Source organism: Fukomys damarensis, unplaced genomic scaffold, assembly GCF_012274545.1.
Source record: "Fukomys damarensis isolate Sample0158 unplaced genomic scaffold, DMR_v1.0_HiC HiC_scaffold_23, whole genome shotgun sequence".
NCBI classification, from domain to species: Eukaryota; Metazoa; Chordata; class Mammalia; order Rodentia; family Bathyergidae; genus Fukomys; species Fukomys damarensis.
In genome coordinates this window covers 35,752,047-35,772,744 of record NW_022900935.1, presented here as the reverse complement: position 1 = coordinate 35,772,744, position 20,698 = coordinate 35,752,047, and the positions used below count along the sequence as shown (strand labels likewise).

Here is a 20,698-nt window from a genome sequence, read left to right as displayed (position 1 = left end):
ACAGATGTTAAGTCATAAATACATAGTGATACAGATAATGTCTTTGTTACGGAACACTTTAGGATAGAAAAATGCCATCTCTGAAATGCAAGTATTTATTTCTTGTCAAAAAAGCAAAACATTTTAAAAGCCTTGAATATTATATTTATGCTGCCATTTATTCCATGATAGCACCTTTTTTGGGTAATAGCACCATTATCCATTATTTAGTGCTTACTATATGCCAGGATTGTGCTCAGCGTTTCATGTGTGGTATCTGATTTTCTTTGTTTTATAGTAATTCCAAGAAGTGGTCATTGTTATGATCATCATTTCTGTTTTAAAGATGAAGGAGCTGAAATCCACGTAGCTTAAGTCACTTTCTTGTTCAAAGGAACAAATAGTAAAGCTGTGATTCAAACCAAGAATGTGTGATTGCAAGGTTCATGCCTCTACCACAGAGACATTTCGCAAATCAGCTTGTCTGCTTCTGTGTTGTCATATCCTATGCTTACTTTTCCCTTTATCTTGTTCTACTATTTGTGTGGGTAGCCACCAATTTCAATGTAGTATTCTAAACTCACAATAAAAGTAATAGCCCTCTCTGCCCTTCCTAACAGCTTAGACTCTACGTGATTATCTTAAATCCTCTTAGCTCTTTCTGTGTAATATGTATTGCATATTTCTGTGTAATGTATTTGTGGTGGTTGGGTTGAGTGCAGTGTCAATTCGTCTGCCAGGGGAATTGGTGCTCACATGTGCGGGTCTGTCTGGGTGAGCCATGAAATGTGGCATTGGGGTCTGTGTCTGGCCCCTGGCCCCTTTCTCTTTGACAATGCTCTCTTGCTCTGCTTCTTGGCTGCTTTACTCCACCACGCCTTTCCACTGTGATGGTTCTGCTTTGGAGTGAGCTGATCAAAGACTGAATCCCCTTAAAATGTGAGCCACATTAAGCCTCTCCTCCTCAAAATTGTGGGTGCCAGGTGTCATTGTGTCTAGCAACAGGAAAGCTAGCTGCATATTTCATAATTTCTTTATTCATTAAGTTTAGATATTATCCATTGACGTATCATAACAGAAGATTTAGTCTTTCATAATCTAATGATTTTATGTGCCTATTTCTACTTGTATTCCTTTTTTTTAATGGTACTGGCCATTGAACCCTGGCTTTCACACTAAGCTACATGCCCGGCCCTTTTGTTTTTTATTTTGGGGCGGGATCTTAAGTCACTGAGTCATCCAGCCTAAGCTTGAAATTTTGATTCTCCTACCTCAGCTTCCCAGAGTGCTGGGATTATAGGAGTATGCTACTATGTTCAGCTGTATTGATATTTTATTAAGTATCTGTTCAAGTCTTTCATCAGATCTAATTGGATAGTCTAATTGGATAGTCTTTCATCAGATCTAATTTTCTTACCAGTAACGTAGGGTATTTTTTATGTATTCTAGACAGACATTTATTGGTTATGTAATTTGCAAATGGTTTTTTTCTTCATTCTGTAGTTTGTCTTTTCTTTTTCTTAACAGTTTTTTTTTGTTCATGTCTTTTTTAATGTTTATGTCTTTCAATGAAGTCCAGTTTGAGGAACTCAGAACTTCTATACCAATTTCTGGGGCTCTGCTTCCTTCTGGTGCCTTACTCCAGAACCTCAGGCCACTTCTGCAGTCCTCCAGGCCTGTGGCTTCACTCTCTTGCTGAGTGAGAATTGTCATTCTTCACTTGGGTCTGTCTCCCTGGGTCGTGGTCAGGGAACTGCCACCTGTCAGACTGCAGGGTGCATTGGGGAGTCATCTGACACGTTTCTCTTCTCAAGGACCACAGGCATGTCCTGCCTACTATTCATTATGTGGAAACATTTGCCTTGTGTGTTAGTCCAGCTTTGTAGTTATTTATGGTGAAAGGACAAGTGAGAGGATATTTATTCTCTTGTGACTGGGGGTATGTGTAAGTCTGCAGATTTGTGAACCCTTAAGCCTCCAGCTTCTTTCTTGGATATCAGATTTGAACATTTCTTGTGTTCCTGTAGTGTTAGGAAATCAGTCACCTCCAGGAAGCAATAGTAATAGTGTAGTAATAATATGTGGGCTCTGGAACTAGATTGTCCAAGGTTTAGAATCTGATTTGCCAGAGAGAGAATTAGCTGTGTGATCTTGAGCAAGTCGTTTTTTCTTTTGTAACTCAACCTTCTTCCTTTATATTATAGGAAGAGTAATTGGATCCTGTCATAGAGTTAATACAGTTAGAATCCTTAAAGCGCCAGTCTTAAATTTTTGTTTTCAAGTATTTCCCTGTTGTTTTCTCTTCTCTCTTTCACAAGTACTTCACACCTAGTATGCTCAGTATGAAATGCTTGATTTACCCTCACCTATTTCTAATTTTGTTTTTTTCTCAGTAAGCATACTGTCGTATATTTAGCTTCTTTTGAAAAAGCCCGGAGTCCGCTATAGTTCTTTACTTTTCTTTAATAATTGTGTCTATATTTTTTACCAGGTCTTGACAGTTCTGTGTGTGCTTCCATTTGCTCTACATAGCATCCTCTATCTGAACTTATGCACCGGCCTCACTGTAACTTCCATTTATTCCATACACACTCCCTTATTCCATTCACCACCCTGCTGCAAGTAATAGAAAGCAAGGCCAATAAGCTAGAATACTCATTTTCTCAAGTAAGATATAAGGGACATTGGCCAGCATTTGCCTCCGAGATTTCAGTTTCTGGGTTGATTCACCCCCTACTTCTGATGGATATGTTCTTTTTATAAGCATTAATACAATCAGAAGACAAATCATTCAGACCCAGGAGCTGGGTCTGTATTATACTGATTTTTATTTATTAATTAAACATGTTTATGGTGTGCCTACTTTCTGCCATGTTGTAGAACTATATAATACCTTCACTGGAGTCAGAATTTGAGTAGGAGAAGAGACATTCAATGAATAATTTTAGCCAAGTTTGGAGTGTTGTGACAGACACATGTAGGAGACATTCATCCCATGGGAGGATGTTGCAGAGAGCTGTAATGTGGTCTAAGAGTCAGGCAGACAGCCTAGGGAATACACTGAGACAGAAATATTTAAAGTGGAGTTCTGGAGGATAAATAATAATATCTTGCTATAGGACGTCTTTGGGAGGGGTTGGCATGACAAACAGCATGTTCAAAAGCAAGAAAAACGGATATTCCAGGAATTGAAAATTTAGTGGGGCTAAAATGAAGAATTACTTCAAAAGCACCAGTGGCAAAACATAAACTGAAAGATAGGCAGGGGCTTCTTTGTTAGTAATTTTAAGGATTTTTGTACCTTATCTAACATTGGCATTAGGACTTTGGATTCCATGTTGGAGAGATCCTGGAATTCTTATTTCCTCCACTTCATCATAGGCAAATCAGTTCACCTCTTCAACTCTCTTTTCTAGTCTGAAAAATGGGCATAATGATAGCACTTACCTCAAAGGGTTGTTTTGGGTTTCTTGGGCTTGATTCTTTGTGGCCTCTATCTTCTTCTAGAATTTGATCTCTCTGCCTCTCTGGAGTTTTGGGGATCATACTGAGGGTTTCACATGTTCTAGACAGCTGCTCTACCATTGAGCTTTACCACAGCTCCCCCACCATCAGATGCCTGTGACTTCTTACCATTTAATATTCACATCATGTAACGTAGTTCTCCCATTCCTGATTCCTAACTTCCTTTGTCACAGGCCTCGAAGGGAGAGAATGTGTTGACCCAAGGACACAGATGCCCTGGGTTCTTGGAAGTTTTGGCAGCTATGATTATCTCTGTCCACTAATAATTTGGCGTTCTGATTTTATCTCAGTCTTGTAGGCTCGGTTTATGGGAATTGTTCCTGAGAGGTAGACCTCTCTGTTATGTGCTGTTCCATTCGATTTATGAGCTTTCAAGGCCAAGGGCCAAACAATATGGAAAATTCACTAAAATGAAGCTATATCATGAAGTCTCTTTCAAAATAGGCAGCTCACCTTCCCTGGAGTTCTCTCTGTGTCTGCTGTGATATTATGTTACATTTTTATAGTTTTAATTTTTTTATTTTGAAGATATATATCATTATATAAAGTACCAATGATTAATCCAGAGTTAGGAATTACCGAAACGTGACTTGAACATACAACTGCAGTTCAGTTATCAGCTGTCAAAAAGATACCCTATTAAGAATATGTTTAATTTTGTTGACTGCATATTCATTTGTCACTGTAAAGAAATTTTGACACTTAATAGTCATTTACAGAAATGATTTCTTTTTTAAATTTCCCAGGCAACTAAACCAACCATTTTCATTTTTAAATATGTTTTTTTAAGTTTGAAAAAAAATTTTCTTTAGTGGTTCTAACCTGAGGGCTGCCTCTTAGGGTATTATGTATGATTACTTTGGTTTGTTAGTTTGTTACAGTGATGGGGAGGCTTGGGGGATTACTGTGTTTAATGAATGAAAACTAGGGATGATAAATTCCCCAAAGTGGCTTCCAGAGCTCTCAGAGGGAGGAATTGTCCAGCTCCCCCGAGGTTTTAACGCCCTTCTGGGAAACTGCCTGCTTGTTCTTTAAATAACCTAAGATAGGTATGCCAATAGCACCATCTAGTGAGGAGTTAGGTCACACACACAGTGACTTACAGAAAGTGGAGACAATTGAAAATTCTAAACTTTACGTAAAATAGTAGATTGCAGAATCATAGTTTTGGAGCAGGAAGAAACATTGGATTTAATTTAATCTACCTTCTCCTTTTACATGTAAGGAAACTAGAGTCTAAAAATTTGGTATGATTTATCTAATATCTCGTTAGTAGCAAGACCTCTGGGTTTTGTTCCCTAGGTTAGTATTCTGAGCCCTCATCACAGTGACCTACCATTGAGTTTTATTTGGGTTGCCATTTTAATTGCTATGCTTATTCACTTATGAAGGAAAAAACAGTTAACAAGGAAAACATTTCACTTAATAAGTGTGTTGAGAAATAACTTTGATAATACATGCAATATGCCTAATATCTTATTTTGAACCTAATTTTATCATTTAGAGAAATGAGTATTCATTTGTGGTTGCTGTGATTTGAACTCCTAAGTGTTGAGTTGCATGATAAAACTACCTAGATAGAGAAAAAATGTATATGTGAAAATTTTTAAACCTTACTGTATTGATTGATGAATGAATATGGTGGCAACCAAAAGATGCAGAAAATTTACGCAAAAACTTTTATAATGTAATTAAATATACCACAAAGTGTGTTTCCCATTTCCTTTCTGTGTTGGGACATACATTTTTTTTAAATTAGATTTTTTTGGGGGAGGAGGATTGACAAATACTAATAATGGTTTAGCTGAAACTATCTTGATCCTGTGTCACAGTCACTTGGAAGAGAGTAGTTTTAAATTATTGACTAGAAAAATGTTTAGAGATATAATGGGCTACAAGAGTGAGTTTTAGCTGGGGATTTAGCTCAGTAGTGCTGCCACCTGCCTCATAAGTACAAGGTCCTTAGTTCAATCCCCGGTACCAAAAAAAAAGTGAGTTTTAATTGATGATGCCATCAGCAGTATTGAAGAATGATGAAGTGGTGGCTGTGTGTGAGACCAAAATGAATTCATTTACTGTGTTTGGTGAGGACACTGACAGTGGGCCAGCAGTGGTCACAATAGTAATATAAGTGACATTTTCCCATGTTCTAGATGTTATTTTGAGTGACTTGTTTGTGTGTTCATCTCATAATCTTTATTATAACACTGTGAGGCTTAAGTACTGTTATTATCATTTACAGATGAAACAGCAATAGAGAAGTAATTTGGCAAAAGGTTCACAGGTAGTAAGATTTATCATTTTCTTGTGGAACTTTCTTATTTTAACTGCCAGAAGCAACTTTAGTCTTCCGCAGTATTGCCTCTGAAATAATTTCCACTTTTATATGTTTTGGTCCCCTTAAATTTTGTCTTACACACCTCAGTGTATTTTTCTAGGCATGGGAGTCCAACTACCCTTATTCGTAGACCTGTGTAAAAGTGTTGTCTTAGATGATGATTTTACTGGCTACTTGTTTGTGTGGAATACAGAAAAGGATGCCAGAAGGACTGGATGGTGTTAATGGTGTTCAAAAAAGACTCAGGATTGCTAATAGAAGGATTTACCTCTGGAAAGGTATGATGGGTGATAGGTATTTTGTTATAGAGTCCAGAGATAGAAAGAGAAAATTCACACACACTTTTCATCTTTCGTGTTTAATGAACATTTTGACTACAGGTAGGATAGTCAGGCTTCAGCTGGGCATGGTGACACATGCCTGTAATCCTAGCACTCGGAGACTGAGGCAGGAGGATCACTGTGAGTTCAACACCAGCCTGGGCTACATAGTAAGTTCCAGGTCAGTCTCAACCACATAGTGAGTCTCTGTATCAAAAAAAAAAAAAAAAAAATGCTTCAACTTGTTCTAGATCTATTTATACATTTTTTTTCTGGTGGTGTTTTATCATTGGGATATATTCAGATTATAAGGGCAGTTCTTATGCTGCTATACTTTTTATGAATGTCATAGCTCACTGAATTTCTGACTGAATATTAATGAATTCTTTATCAATTAGTATGTTCCTTGATACATATTATTAATCATAGTCTGGATTAAACTAGATTCTTCTTTACTTATAAATTATGACATTATTACTTATGACCAAACATACTGTAATTACAGTATTCCTCTGATCACTGGGGAAAGGAGGACTAGAAATAGTGTTCACTATGTTCTCAGTTCTGGATTGGCTGCTTTGTAAGAGTTATCACATTGGCCCTGATGATTTACTGCTATAATTTCATTACAAATGTACCTGAGGCTCTTGGAAATGGAATTTTTGGCCCAAGAATATAAACTCTTGCATCAGACTATTTGAGTTCAAATTGTGGCCCTGTCATGAGCTTTTTGACATTTGACAGGCCATTTAAATATGGGCCTTGATTTCATCTGCCCTGTAAAATTAGGATAAGAATAGTACTTATCTCACTAGGTGTTAGGTAGATTAAATAAATTAATGCAGTGAATTAATATTTTTATTATACCTAATACAGTGCCTAGCACATGATATCATATAAATACATAAAGTAAATTACTTGTTCTCAAGCCAGATCTTTCTCTGTGGACTTTGCATTATCTCAGCTTGCTTCCTAAAGACATTTTAGGATCAGTGCATTTTACTACCACATGTTTCTTATATTTTTCTGGTTAGTTGTTGCCATTACTAGTTTTGTGGTAAGAAGGGAAGGTTGTCTAGAGCATTATCCTTTCTATGTGTGCATCCAGATGCTTTATAAACACAAATTTCTTATATTTGCAGTTATTTTTATTGAGACAAGTGAATTCGGCTTATGATAAGCTAAATGTTTACTTTAAAATATTTTCATTTTGGTATATAATTATCACTTTTGTGATACGAATATGAGAGCAATCTATGATTGTTTGTTTTATTTTTATTTTTGACACTGAGTCTTTTTGTGTAGTTCAGTCTGCCTTTGAGCTCGGTGATCTTTTTGCCTCAGCCTCCTGAGTGTTGAGATTATACACTTGGAACACTGCACAAACTAACTCTCTTAAATTTTTAAGTGTATAAGACAGTATTAACTAAAGGAACCATGTTGTACAATTGATCTGCAGAACTTAATCATTTTGTGTAACTGAAACTTTATGACCATTGATTAACAACCTTCCTGTTATCTATTACTCCAGGTCCCTCACAAGCACTGTTGAATCATGCAGTTTTTGTCTTTTTGTGATTGGCTTATTTAACTTAGCTTAATGTCCTCAAAGTCCATCTATGATGCTGCATATGGAGGGATTTCCTTGTTTGCTAAGATGGAATAATATTTTGTTGTATGTTTATACTGTACCATATTTTCTTAGTTTATCTGTTGATGAACATTTAAGTTGTTTCCACCTCTTGGCTATTATGAATAATGTGGCAGTGAATGTGTGAGCGTGTCTCTCTCTCTTTGAGATCCTGCTTTCAACTCTTGGATAAATACCTAGAACATATGGCAATTCTATTTTTAATTTTTTTGAATATACTCCACACTGTTTTCCATAGAGGCTACACCATTTTACATTTCTACAGGCAGTGTACAAAGGTTCTAGTTTCTCCCCATGCTTGGCTTTATTTAAAAAGAAATTTTATGATAGCCATCCTTACAGGTATGGGGTGATATCTCATAATTTTGACCTGGATTTCCTTGACGATTAGTGATACTAAACATTTTTCATATTTTTATTGGTTTTCACTCACTTTAATTGAATTATTTTTACTATTGAGTATTCCTTGTATTTTAGATAATAATTCTTTGTCAGATATATACAAATGTTTTCTCACTTTCATAGGTTGGTTTTTTTACTCTATTGATGTTCTTGCTCTACAAATGATTTGTAGTTTAATAATAGTATCATTTATCTGTGTTTGCTTTTGTTGCTGGTATGTTGGTGTCATTTCCAAGAAATTGCTGTTAAGAGCAATGGTGTGAAGCTTTCTTTCTGTTCTTCTAGTTTTATAGCTTCAGTTCATATATTTAACTCTTCAATCCATTTTCAGTTGTTTTTTAAAAAATATGGTGTAAGGATCCAGTTTCATTCTTATTTGCATGTGTATACCCAGCTTTCCTAGCACCATTCGTTGTAAGACTACCCCTTCCCTCATTGTATATTTCTTTCTTTTTGGGTTTTTGTTGTCGCTGTTTGTTTGTTTGTTTGTTTTGAGACAGGGTCTCACTATGTAGTTCAGACTGATCTAGAACTCACTATGTAACCCAGGCTGGTCTCGAACTCATAGCGATCCTCCCGCCTCAGCCTCCTGAGTTCTGGGATTACAGGCATGCGCCACCACACCAGCCTCATTGTATATATTTGGTACCCTTGTTGAAGAGCTGTATGTGGGTGGTATTTTTTTTTTTTTTTGGACTCTGTGTTCTGTTCCATTTGTTTAATGACTGTTGTTAATCGGCTGTATTTCCCTGATAAAAAGATTGGCCTTATACTAATAAAAGACGCATCCCTTATTTTCAGGGGATGTCTTATTTTCTTCATTTATAACAATCTAATTTATGTACAACAATCTATATTTATTGATGTACAAAAGTCTACATTTTTCAAATACAGTCATGTCATCTTCTGGATTATCATCATAACTGTCTAAACCCCAAATTCCAGCCTGAATTTCTTGCACCTCTATTTTCTGTAGAACCATTTTCCCCAATGTCCAGCAATAGAGCTCTCCTTAAATCAGCTCTTTTTGTCCATGTATCGTGCTCATAGTGTATTGGCAGCACAGCTGTAAGTGATTTTATCCTATGAATTCTTTACCTATGTCACAGCTCCTTACAGGCTGGGCTTTACAAAGTTTCCATTAAATCAAGAGTTAATTGAAGGCTTGTAAGACAGGAGTAGTTACAAAAATAATAACAGTTAAGAATGATGATCTACACAAAAGCAACAAAAAATTGCAGGCACCAAAATTCAGAAAATGAGTGCATTACAACACGATGTATTGATTTATGAAAATTGATATTCGACATAACCATGTCCATTTGTTTTCAAGTGTGCATGTTATTTATGCATTGTGTCTATATTCCGGTTGGTCGCTTGACAATATGGTAAGTTTTGTGTTCATCTGATATATAGGCATTTACCTTTCATCCAAAGGCACTTGCTTGGCTATATACAGATTCTTAATTTTTATATTGTCATTTACCTTAAGTATTAATGTCAATAATACTAATTATTTATATTCAATTATATATTAATGCTATTATTTTATAATTCATTATGTCGGTTGTGTGTTGCAACAAACATTAAATGCATTCATCTGGCTGAGGATCTTAACTAGGGCTTATTTTGGGTTTAGGGCTTATATTACCAGCATCCTAAAAAAAATCAAGCTAGGGCTTATTTTCTGGTTAGGTCTTATTTTCAGGGAAATATGGTGTGCCATCCTATTTTAATTATTGTATCTTTATAATATTTTGAAATTAAGAGATGTGATGTTTCCAGCTTTGTACTGCCTCATGATTGCTTTCACTATTCTGGTGGTTCATATGAATTTTAGAATTTTTTTCTATTTCTGTAAAAATGCCATTAGGATTTTGAAGTGACTGTATTGAATCTGTAGATTGCTTTTGATGACATGGACATTTTAATATTATTAAGTCTTCTAATCCATGAATGTGAGATGACTTTCCACTTATTAAAGTGGTCTTTAATTTCTTTTAATCTTTTATAGTTTTCAGTTTATAAGACTTTATCTCAAGTTTATTGTTTCTTTTTAATACTCTTGTAAATTTTTTTTCCTTCATTTCTTTTTAGTGTATATGATTGATGTAACTGATTTTGTATGTTGGTTTTGTAACCTGAACGTTACTAAATTTTTTATTAGTATATGTTTGTGATACAGAATGAATCCATTTATTATGGGGAATTCATACACAGACATATTCCATCTTGATCCTTTTATTTTACCTTCCTGCCTCCTGTCATTCCCCATCACTGGATCCCCTTCCCATCTGAACAACGTTTGTTTCCCTATTTCTTACCATTTTTAACTTTGCTCTTTTAATTATTTATACTTTAGATTGTTTTGTATAAGAGAAACCATGTAATATTTAACCTGTGTTTGATTTATTTCAGTTAGTATTATGGTCTCACGATGCATTCACTTTTCTATAAATGACTCAGATTTATCCTTTTTGATGAGTGAGTGGTACCCTGTTCTTTATGTACCACTTTTCTTTATCCATTCATCTATTGGGCATATATTGGGCATCTATTGTTGCTTCTGTAGTGTAGCTACTATGAATTATACTGCTGTAAATGTGGGTATGCATGTGTGACTGCAGTATGATGCCTTTAATTCTTTCAGGAAGATACCCAGAAGAGGTATAGTTTGGTAAAATGGAATCTCTAGTTTTAGTTTTTTGCAGAATCACTATACTGATGTTCCTAATGATTGCACTAGTTTACATTCCCATCGGCATTGTAGGAAGGGTTCCTTTTATCCACAACCTTGCTAGCATTTGTTTTTATTTGTTTGTGTGTTTGTTTTTTGAGTTTTTAGTAGTCATTCTTTCTGGAATAAGATGGAATCTCAGTGTTGTTTTGATTCACATTTCTCTAAAGGCTAAAAATACTGAACTCTTTTGCATGTACCCATTGGCCATTTGTACAAATCGTTCTAACAGCGTGTGTGTGTGTGTGTGTGTGTGTGTGTGTGTGTATGTATGTATGTCCTTTAGAGTCTTCTACATATAAGATTATGTCATCTGCAAAGATACATTTTACTTCTTTCCTTCTGATTTGGATGCCTTTTGTTTCTTTTTCTTTTCTGACCAAGACTTAGTACTATGGTGAATATAAGATATCTGTGTCTTGTTCCTGATCTTAGAGAAAAAGCTTTCAACTTTTCACTATTGAGTATAGTGTTAGCTATAAGCTTATCATGTATTGGTTTCACTAGGTAAAGGTATATTCTGTATTGGTGAAAGGTCTTTTTTGAAATCATGAAAGGGTGTCAGATTTTGTCAAATGCTTTTTCTGCATTTAATGACATCATGTTTTTGGCCTTCATTCTATTAATGTGAGGTATCACGTTCACTGATTTGCATGTGTTGAACTGTTTTCACATTCCAGGGAGCCAATTTGATCATGATAGAAGATCTTAGTGTATTCAGTTTGATGGTATTTTGTTGAACATATTTATTTGTATCTGTGTTCATCAAGGATACTGATTTATACTTTTTTTGAAATATCCTTTTCTGGCTTTGATATCAAGACAATGTTGACTTCATAAAAGGAATTTGGATATAATCCCTCCTCTATGATTATTATTTTTGGAAAAGTTTGATAAGGATTGGCATAAGTTCTTTAAATGTTTGGTAGAGTTCAGCCAATAGGAGGAGACTTTATTATTGATTCAGTCTCAAGTTTTTCAGGTTTTCTTTCTTCATGATTCATTCTTGGTAGGTTACTTGTGTTTAGGCATATATCCATTTCTTCTGGTTATCTGATTTATTGGCATATAATTGTTCACATTAGCCTCTTAGGAACCTTTTTGTTTTTATATATTCATTGTAATGTCTTCTCTTTCATTTCTGATTTCACGTATTTTATTCACTTTTTTCTTATTTAAGCTGAAAGTATATCTTTGTCACTAAAAAAACCTCAGCTCTGTTTTGATGATCTTTTGTATTGTTTTTCTAGTCTCTGTTTCACTTATTTCTGTTCTGATACTTCCTTCCTTCTGCTTTCTGTAGTCATTTTTCTTTTTTATAGTTCCTTGAGGTATAGCATTAAGTTGTTTCTTTAAGGTCTTTTTGGCACAAGTGTTCATTGCTATAAACCTTCTTAGAACTAGTTTTGCTGGCTCCCATAAATTTTGGTGTATTGTATTTCTATTTTTGTTTGAAGATTTTTTGAAATTTCTCTTTTAATTTCTTCATTGACTAATGTTTTTGTTCAGGAATATCTTGATATTAATTTCCACATATTTTTGAATTTTCCAAAGTGCTTGCCATTATTAATTTCTAACTTGGTAACGTGGTTGGAAAAGATACTCAATATAATTAAGTCCTTTTTTTGTTGTATGTGGGATCAAACTTGGGCCCTTGGCGCTTGCAAGGCAGGTGGCAGAACCACTGATTCAAGTCCCCGGCCCTAATTCAGTCTTCTTAAATTTGTTGAGGTTTGTTTTGTGCCCTAATATTTGATCTATCCTAGAGAATGTTTTGAGAAGAACATGCATTCTGTTGCAGTTGGATAAAATGTTTTGTATATGTCTGTTAGATCCATTTGGGCTAAAGTGTTGCAGCTTGATATTTCTTTATTATTCTCCTTGTGTATGATTTGTTCACTATGAAAAGTGGAGTATTGAATTTTCCCTCCATTGTTATGTTGTGATTTATCTCTTCCTTCAGATCATTTAACCTTTCTATATTTAGATGCTCTGATGTTTATAACTGTTATATTCTGTTGATGAATTAATCTCTTCTCTCTTCTTACACTTTTTGACTTAAAGTATATTTTGTCTGATGTATGTGTAGTTACTTTGCTTCCTTTTGGCTTGTATTTGTGTTGAGTATCTTTTTTTCAATTCAGACTGTGTGTGTCCTTAAAAGTGAGGTGAGTCTGTTATAAGCAGTATATAGTGGAATTTTGTTTTAAAAAATCTTTTTAGTTACTCTGTCTTTTTATTGGAGATTTTAATCCATTTATATCCAAGGTAATTATTGATAAGTACAAACCTAATATAGCTCTTTTGTTGTTTTTTGATTGTCTTTTTGGTTATTTGCTGGTTGGCTTTGTTTTTTCCTTTCTTGCTATTTTCCTTTGCAGTTTGATGCTTTTTATATAGTGAAGTGCATTGAATATTTGTGTGTATATGATTTGTGCTTTTAGGTTGCCGTGAGGCTTATGTAAAATATCATATGCTTATAGTAACCTGTTTGAAACTGATAACTAGTCAACATCCAACTCCATACCCTGCTGCATTTTAAGTTTTTGATATCAGAGTTTACATCATTTTAAATGTGAATTTCTTGACAGTATATTTAGGTATAGTTATTATTAACAGGATGTCCTTTAATCCTCATAGTGGAGATGTAATTGCCTTATACACCATCATTGTAATCCTCGAGTATTCTAAATATGGCTATTTTATGTGTACCACTGACTTTTGACTTTTGTATGTTTCATGTTATTAACTAACCCCTTACCAGTCTAGTTATGTATATAAAAATTGTAAATTTTTGTTAATTTTTATAATATATTATAACAGGAACTATAAAATGACAATTTTATCAAATTTATTCAGTAATTTTTCTCTCTATGGTGTATCTTAAAGCATTCAGTACACAATGCACCATTACAGTCTGGACAGTCTCTTTGCAAATTCTTTTTGCATTGTTGTCTTTCTTTGAACAACACACTTCACACTGTCATGTTGGCCTTTCCTTTATTTCTGTGGGATTATAATTTTCAATAAAATGTCTGCCCTGTAAATGTAATGAAGATGTCAATGATAGACATCCTGGTTGGTCTTTTGCTATCTCATATTTTTCAATTATTTGATGTTAGACCTAATCTAAATTGTAAATTATTTTTGAACCCCCTGTTTTTTAACAAATAACAAATGAGTTCCATATCGTTTGATCAAGAAGGTACTTACGTATTTTGTAATATTTTTCCTTTCTTTTTGATTATAAGATAGCTTGTTAATGTTAGTCAACTCACATCATCCATGGAATTATTATAATCATTGACCACTCTTAGAATTTGTTTAGTTTCATTTCTTCTACCAAGCTTTATCACTTCTGTGAGTAGTTGACAATAAGAAGATATCTTTTTTGTCTTTCTATTTCATATCGTAGACTTTTCCTCTCTGATATGCTGACATTTCTCCCTTTTTAGTTTTTTCTTTTGCAGATCTTTAGGCACTTCCTTCCTATTTAGTCTCAGGGTCCTAAACATGTCTGTTTTGTATTGTAATAGTATTAGAATTCTGGGGAAGTATAAAAATTATATCTAATGTACTTACAATAAGAGTTTTTATAGATTTTAACACAAGATCATAGGATATTTTTCACAAATACAGACAAATTAAAGAAAATAACCCGAACTTATTATTAAATTTCACTAGAAACAAACATCTAAGGTGAATATAGCATTCTAAATTAAAAAGTATGCAAAAATAGTCAATATAAACAAAAATATATGAGTGTATCTCATGCAAATAAGAATTGACTGGTTAAAAGGACACCTACCTAAGTGATGCTTGTGGTAGTATAGTAAACACACTGTCACAGTGATGCTCTTGGGGTACACTATTAAGTTTAAACTATTAAACAACGTTTTAGTTTAGCAGTTCACTCCCTGTAGCAACTCACTCCCTTTAACAATTCCTATGTGGCAAGTCTAGTCAGTAAGTCTAAGTCTCTCCTGGGCTGCATGGTTTCTGCTGAAAAAAATCTGCTGATAGTCAGCCATGCAGAGTATCACATACTTGTCATTTCAGCATTCTGGAAGACTGATGCAGGAGGACTACAAGTTCAAGACAGGCATGGGCAATTTAACAACTTGTGAGACTGTATATACATTAAAAACAGGCTGAGAGATATAACTTGGTGCAGAGGCCCTGGGTTCAACTACCAGTAGCAAAAAAAGAAAAAAAAAATGCTGTTATATCAACTCCTTTGTGAGTAATGTATCTCTTACATTTTGTTTCTCTTAGAAGATTTTCTTTGTCTTGGATTTTTAGTAGTTGGTTATTGTATGTCAGAGTGTGAGTCTCTTTGGTTTGGATTTCATTGATGACCTCTGCACTTCCTATTATTGGCATCTTCAGGAATTTAGGACATTTTAAACTGTTAAATGTACTTTCTGGCTTTTTTGCTTTTTCTATAAGTCATAAGCAGAATGCTTGGGATATCCCATAATTCCCATAGGCTATCATCTTTTCACTGGTGAATTTCCAATGTCTTCTACTTCACTGATTGTTTTTTTCTTTTTTGCTTGACACAGCCTGCTGTTGAAGCTTTTCATTGAGCTTTCTATTTTAGTCAATATATTCTTCATCTCTAGAATTTCTGCTTGGTTCGTTTTTTATTGTTTCTGTTTGTCAAACTTTTTACTTTTTTCATGGATTGTCTTCTAAATTTCATTCAATTTTTTATCCCCATATTTTTATAGTTCACAAAACTTCTTCATGAGTGTTACTGTGAATTCTTTGTTATTTTATAGATTCCATTTCTTTGGGGCTCATTATTGGAATTTTATTAGTTTCTTTTCAAAATGACATGATTCTCTTATTCTTGGTAATCCTCATGCTTTCCCTGCCTTGGTGAAGTCATTGGAGTGGGCTCTGAGGATAGAAAGGGAGAATGATAGTCCAGGGACTCAAGCTGGGTTGTACTTTACACCTGCTTTTGAAGGTGACATGCTCAGCATTGTTGGGTAAACTGTGATTTTGGCTAATACCTCTGATCAGGTAGGTACCACCAATACCTACTGGCTTGTCACTGTGTCTTCTGCCTCACTTCTTTGTTTTTACCTGGCCCTGGGTAGTCTGGCTGTGCCATTTATCCTAGTACTTTCCTTGTGAAGTCAGACTGAGTGTGCTCCCTGGGGACTATCTTGGAGGGCTCAGGAAGATGGATGACTGCCTCTGGTTTGCATTTTCTCCATAGTAGCTGTGGGCCCAGGGAAATCATCTCTGTCTGGTTTTGTGCAGATCTGGCAAGTCAGAAGGGTGACATTGCTAGAAGAAGAGTATTTTTATATCTGCACGTCAAGCTTGTTTCCAAGTGTTATTATCTTTAGCAGGGTGTTCCAATCTGTGGACACTTGCTAGTTGTACTTTGTGTTGGCCAGTGGAGCTTAACTTCTATTCCCCCATCTTGCTGACTTCACCCAGCCAGTGATCTTTTAGAAATATTTTTTAGTTTGAAATAATTTTGTATTCTATTGGGATGATTAATTTCTCTTATTGTTTCTGTATAAAAATGTTGTTTTATGGATTTCCTTCAACTTTGAGTTACTTTGAAATTGAACAGAGAATTATTGTCTTTTGACTAATACTTGCAGACTAAACCAACACAAAACAAAAGCATGCCTTTGGTTTATATAGCAAACAAAACTCATTTAGTCAGGTAGTTTATGAATTTGTAAAGTCTATTGAAATGTTTATCTTCCAGTTTTTGGCATTTTATTTTTCTTTGCTAGATAAGTTGCATTTTTTTTTTCAGTTGTTTGAATCAGGATCTCACTATATAGTTCAGGCTGTTCTTGAACTAACTGTGTAGTCCAGGATGGCCTCAAACTCATCCCAAGTGCTGGGAGTACAAGCATGTGCCACCATGCTTGGCAAGCTACACTTTTAAAACTGATGATTTCAGTTGGAATTCTTTTAAGTGATTGTATATTTTTATCAATTATTGTAGAAGATTGCCTTTCTTATCTCTGCTTTTATTTATATTGTGAATGTGGTGACCTGGTGACTCCTGAATATTGAGGGACATGTTATTATGGATATTTGGAATTTATCCATAAATATTAATTATTCTTATGTGAATGTGTGTGTGTGTGTATAATTCTTATGTATATATTTTTATAATACATATGCTGCACATATAGAGACGTGTCTGTATATGAAGAACATGGATTATATATGTTTGATATGTATATTTCTCTCATTCCTGTTTAGATACATATATACATGTATATCCATATCTCTGCAGTAGGGTAAAGTACCATGGATTCTGTTGTATTCAGAGTACTCAAAAATCTTAGAGAATTATATTGCTTTTAATACTGAATACATACATTGTATTTGAATTTCAAATAATATTTTTCTTCATTTTCCAAGCTTTGAAAATATTTTAATGATGTTTGATAAGAAACAATGCAGATGTTGCTTAGCTGTAATAAGCATGTGATATTTTATATTTGCCTTTTGGATGCCACAGTCACGTTATCTTAAGGCTTTTTGATGCTACATTTTAGTGTATAAAATTTGATTTCTTTTCCCATTTAAATTTGAAGTAAAAACTTGCTTTCTTGATACTTGCTTCCCTGATATTTCATGTAGAAAGAGTAAGTTAAGAAATATGAAGAAGTTGGATAGGTCTATAAAAATAGTAAACCACCTCATAAAGAATTTAAAAGTTTTAGTTGCAGACATATTTTAATGTAATTCAGAAGTAAAAGTTCTATTTTCTCTCCACTCTCAAATACCTCATTTACCTTCTTAGGACAACTACAGATAGTAGTTTCTTTTTTTTCTGGTACCACTGATCGAACTTAGAACCTTGATCTTGCCAGGCAGGCACGTTGCCCCTGAGCTACATCTCTGACCACCCCTAGTTAGTAGTTTCTTAAGTAGTTTTACAGAAATGTTCTATAACAAACATTTATGAGGTTTTTTACGATATTAAAATATTCATATGTGTATATATATATATACATACACATACACACGTTATTTTTCATATATATCGAGGAAAAGTAGATAAGTTGTTGTCTATTGAGAAGTAACTGTTTTGGGCTGGGGATTTAGCTCAGTGACACCGCATCTGCTTCATAAGCGCAAGCTTGTGAGTTCAATCCCTAGTACCAAACCAAACAAATAACTGTCTTTTCATTCTGCATTTTTATTTGAAGACTTCTAGTTGTTCTAGTGGGTACAGATTAGAAGTAAAATTTCTTTAATAACAGGTTGTCTGTTAAGACCTTAAAAAATCCTAGAAAAATGTTAATTTGTGTAGATTTTACCCTTGACACATGCTCATAGTATCCAGTATGCTGAAGATAGTGGGTTATCTTTGGGGGTGGGATTATTATGAATGCTGCATGAGGAGAGGAGTGATGCAGGAGGGTGGTAATCTCTTTTTCTATACTATATTGGTTGAGTTTTTCTTTTTTTTAAAGCAATGAACCTATTCTACTTTTACCGAAATGGTGATAGAAAATGTTTAAAAAATACATAGTGATGGGCCACCCCATCCTGGAAATCCAGGTGCTAGTCTCCTCCTTATATCCAATAACACCCTCCTTAAAAAAAAAAAAAATGTAATGACCTAAGTTTTTAAAAAAATGTTTTCAGAAAAAACTATATGGTGTGTGTACTTTTATCAATTTTGGTTTTAGGCTTGTGTGGATGTAAGAGCCAGTTCAGTGTTTTGGCAGCAGATGGAGATTACCGACATCCTCCATGGTCATCCCAAGCTGCCAGAGTGGTTATCTACACACCCTTCTCATGGAAACCGAGCTGAACACTTGGATAGTCTTATACCAGAGGTGAGCTAACATTCTATGAGGCAGGGAATTATTTTACTGTATCATTTACTGATAATGCTGTTCCTTGTTTTGCATAGAACAAGAGTTGTAACATGTCAGCTATTTTGATAACTATAATTATAGAATACCAATTTTCCAAGGATTGGGCTAAAAATAAAATCCTGCTTGTCCACATATCTTAGAAAATAAATTGCTTTGTACTGTTGACTTTTCCTAATGGTGAAGATTTAATTCTTTAATTATAACTGACTTGATAAAAATTTAAAACAGGGCATGTTATTGTTTTCAATTTATTGAACATAATTTAATCGCTCCTTGGTGATATAAGCTTTTTGTTAAAAATATCAAATAATGAGTTGTACAGAAATTTGGGGTCAAATGGGCATTAATTTCAGTTGTTGTCTTAGGGAAAAAAAGTCTGTTAACATTAGTTTGCTTCTGGTTGTTTCTTTGTAAAGACAGAATGACACGTGTTTGGCTCTTGTTTATTAAAACTAATTTATGGATCAAGCTGATGCAGCTATGTCCCAAGTAGGCTTCACTAGCCTCTGAGAATGACTGTTACATCACTCAGATGCTTTCCGTGGTTTCCGTATCAGTACACATGCATGCCAGGCATTGCTCAGCGAGGAAGCACACTCTGTCATCAGTCAATTATGAAAGGTGAACACTCTTTGGCAATTTAGAAATCAGTACTGGGTTATTTGCTCAAGAAACATACAGCAGATCCAGATGTATGAGAGAAGTATCTTTCAGTATGACTTTAAATTCAGATCCACAAATATGAGTACCTGTTAAAAGAGAAAATGCTAGATGTAGGCCATAGAAAAGCTAAAGAGGTTTGGTTCTTGCTATTTTAATGATGCTAAGCTAAACAAAATTGAATATAAGAAATATATAATCATCATAAGAAAATATAAATGTAATATGGTTTTTAAAGAAAAATCTGTATTTAGCTTGAGATAAGCAAAAGATTCATCAATTCATTTGATCAGTTTTTACTGATATTGATTGGTAATCTGCCATTCTGTGTCCTATTGCTGATGAATGACAAGGGACAAAACAGTCTGTGTTAGTCGATGCACACACTCTAGTAGATAATGCAGTTAACAGGGAGACAGTATGTCAGGCATCAGTAAGATAAGTGGAAGGGATCAGAAAGGCTGGGTGGCAGAGAAGAGACACTGTTCTGTGTTCTGCTGTCCAGGAAGGCCTGAGTGGATGGGATCAGGAAGGGGGCAGGTGCATGAGTCCTGTGCCTGCCTAGAGGCAGAGCCTTGCAGCTGGGGAAGCACCTTGTGCTGAGGACCTGACATGAGAGATGCTTGGTGTGTTCATGGAGTATCAAGGAAGACGTGGGGCTGAATAAAGAAAAGGAGGAATGGAGGGTCTAGGCCATGAAGGATTGGGCATTGTAAGGACTTTCACTTTGGGCCAGTAGAGGTTTGAAGCAGAGGAGAGACTCATTCAGCCTCATGTTCTTTTTTGTTTTTGTCCATTTTAATTAGTATGTGTTTGTAGTACATAATGATTACATTCCTCATGAGGAGCTGGTACATGTACATAACACGCCTTAATTATTTTTCTGTCCCCTTCCCCTCCCTCCTTCCTCTATCTTCCATGTCTTGGTTCCTTCCCATTTGTAAAAGATCTATCTCCCTATTTCTTATTATCAGTCTTTTACCATGCTCTTTATTTATATTTTGGAATTCTCATTTAAGGGAAACCATGTGATAATTAAGCTTGTGTGTTTATTTTACTTGACATTATGGTCTGAAGGTGGATCTATATTCCTGCAGATGACTCAAGATTATCCTTCTTTATGGCAGAGTAGTACTCCATTGTGTTTAAATACCACATGTTCTTTATGCATTCATCTGTCGATGGACATACAGGGCTCAGCCTCAT

At 34.8% G+C, this 20,698-nt stretch overlaps 1 protein-coding gene across 2 annotated transcripts in view; it reads left to right on the top strand.

Moving 5' to 3' along the window:
• The window catches only part of Oma1 (OMA1 zinc metallopeptidase), a 68,331-nt gene that overhangs the window by 27,820 nt on the left and 19,813 nt on the right, over positions 1-20,698 (top strand). For both annotated transcript variants that reach the window (XM_010610476.3, XM_010610475.3), the window contains exon 9: positions 18,641-18,790. In XM_010610476.3, the coding sequence (XP_010608778.1) occupies positions 18,641-18,790 (150 nt within the window). The remainder of the gene's footprint in view (positions 1-18,640; positions 18,791-20,698) is intronic.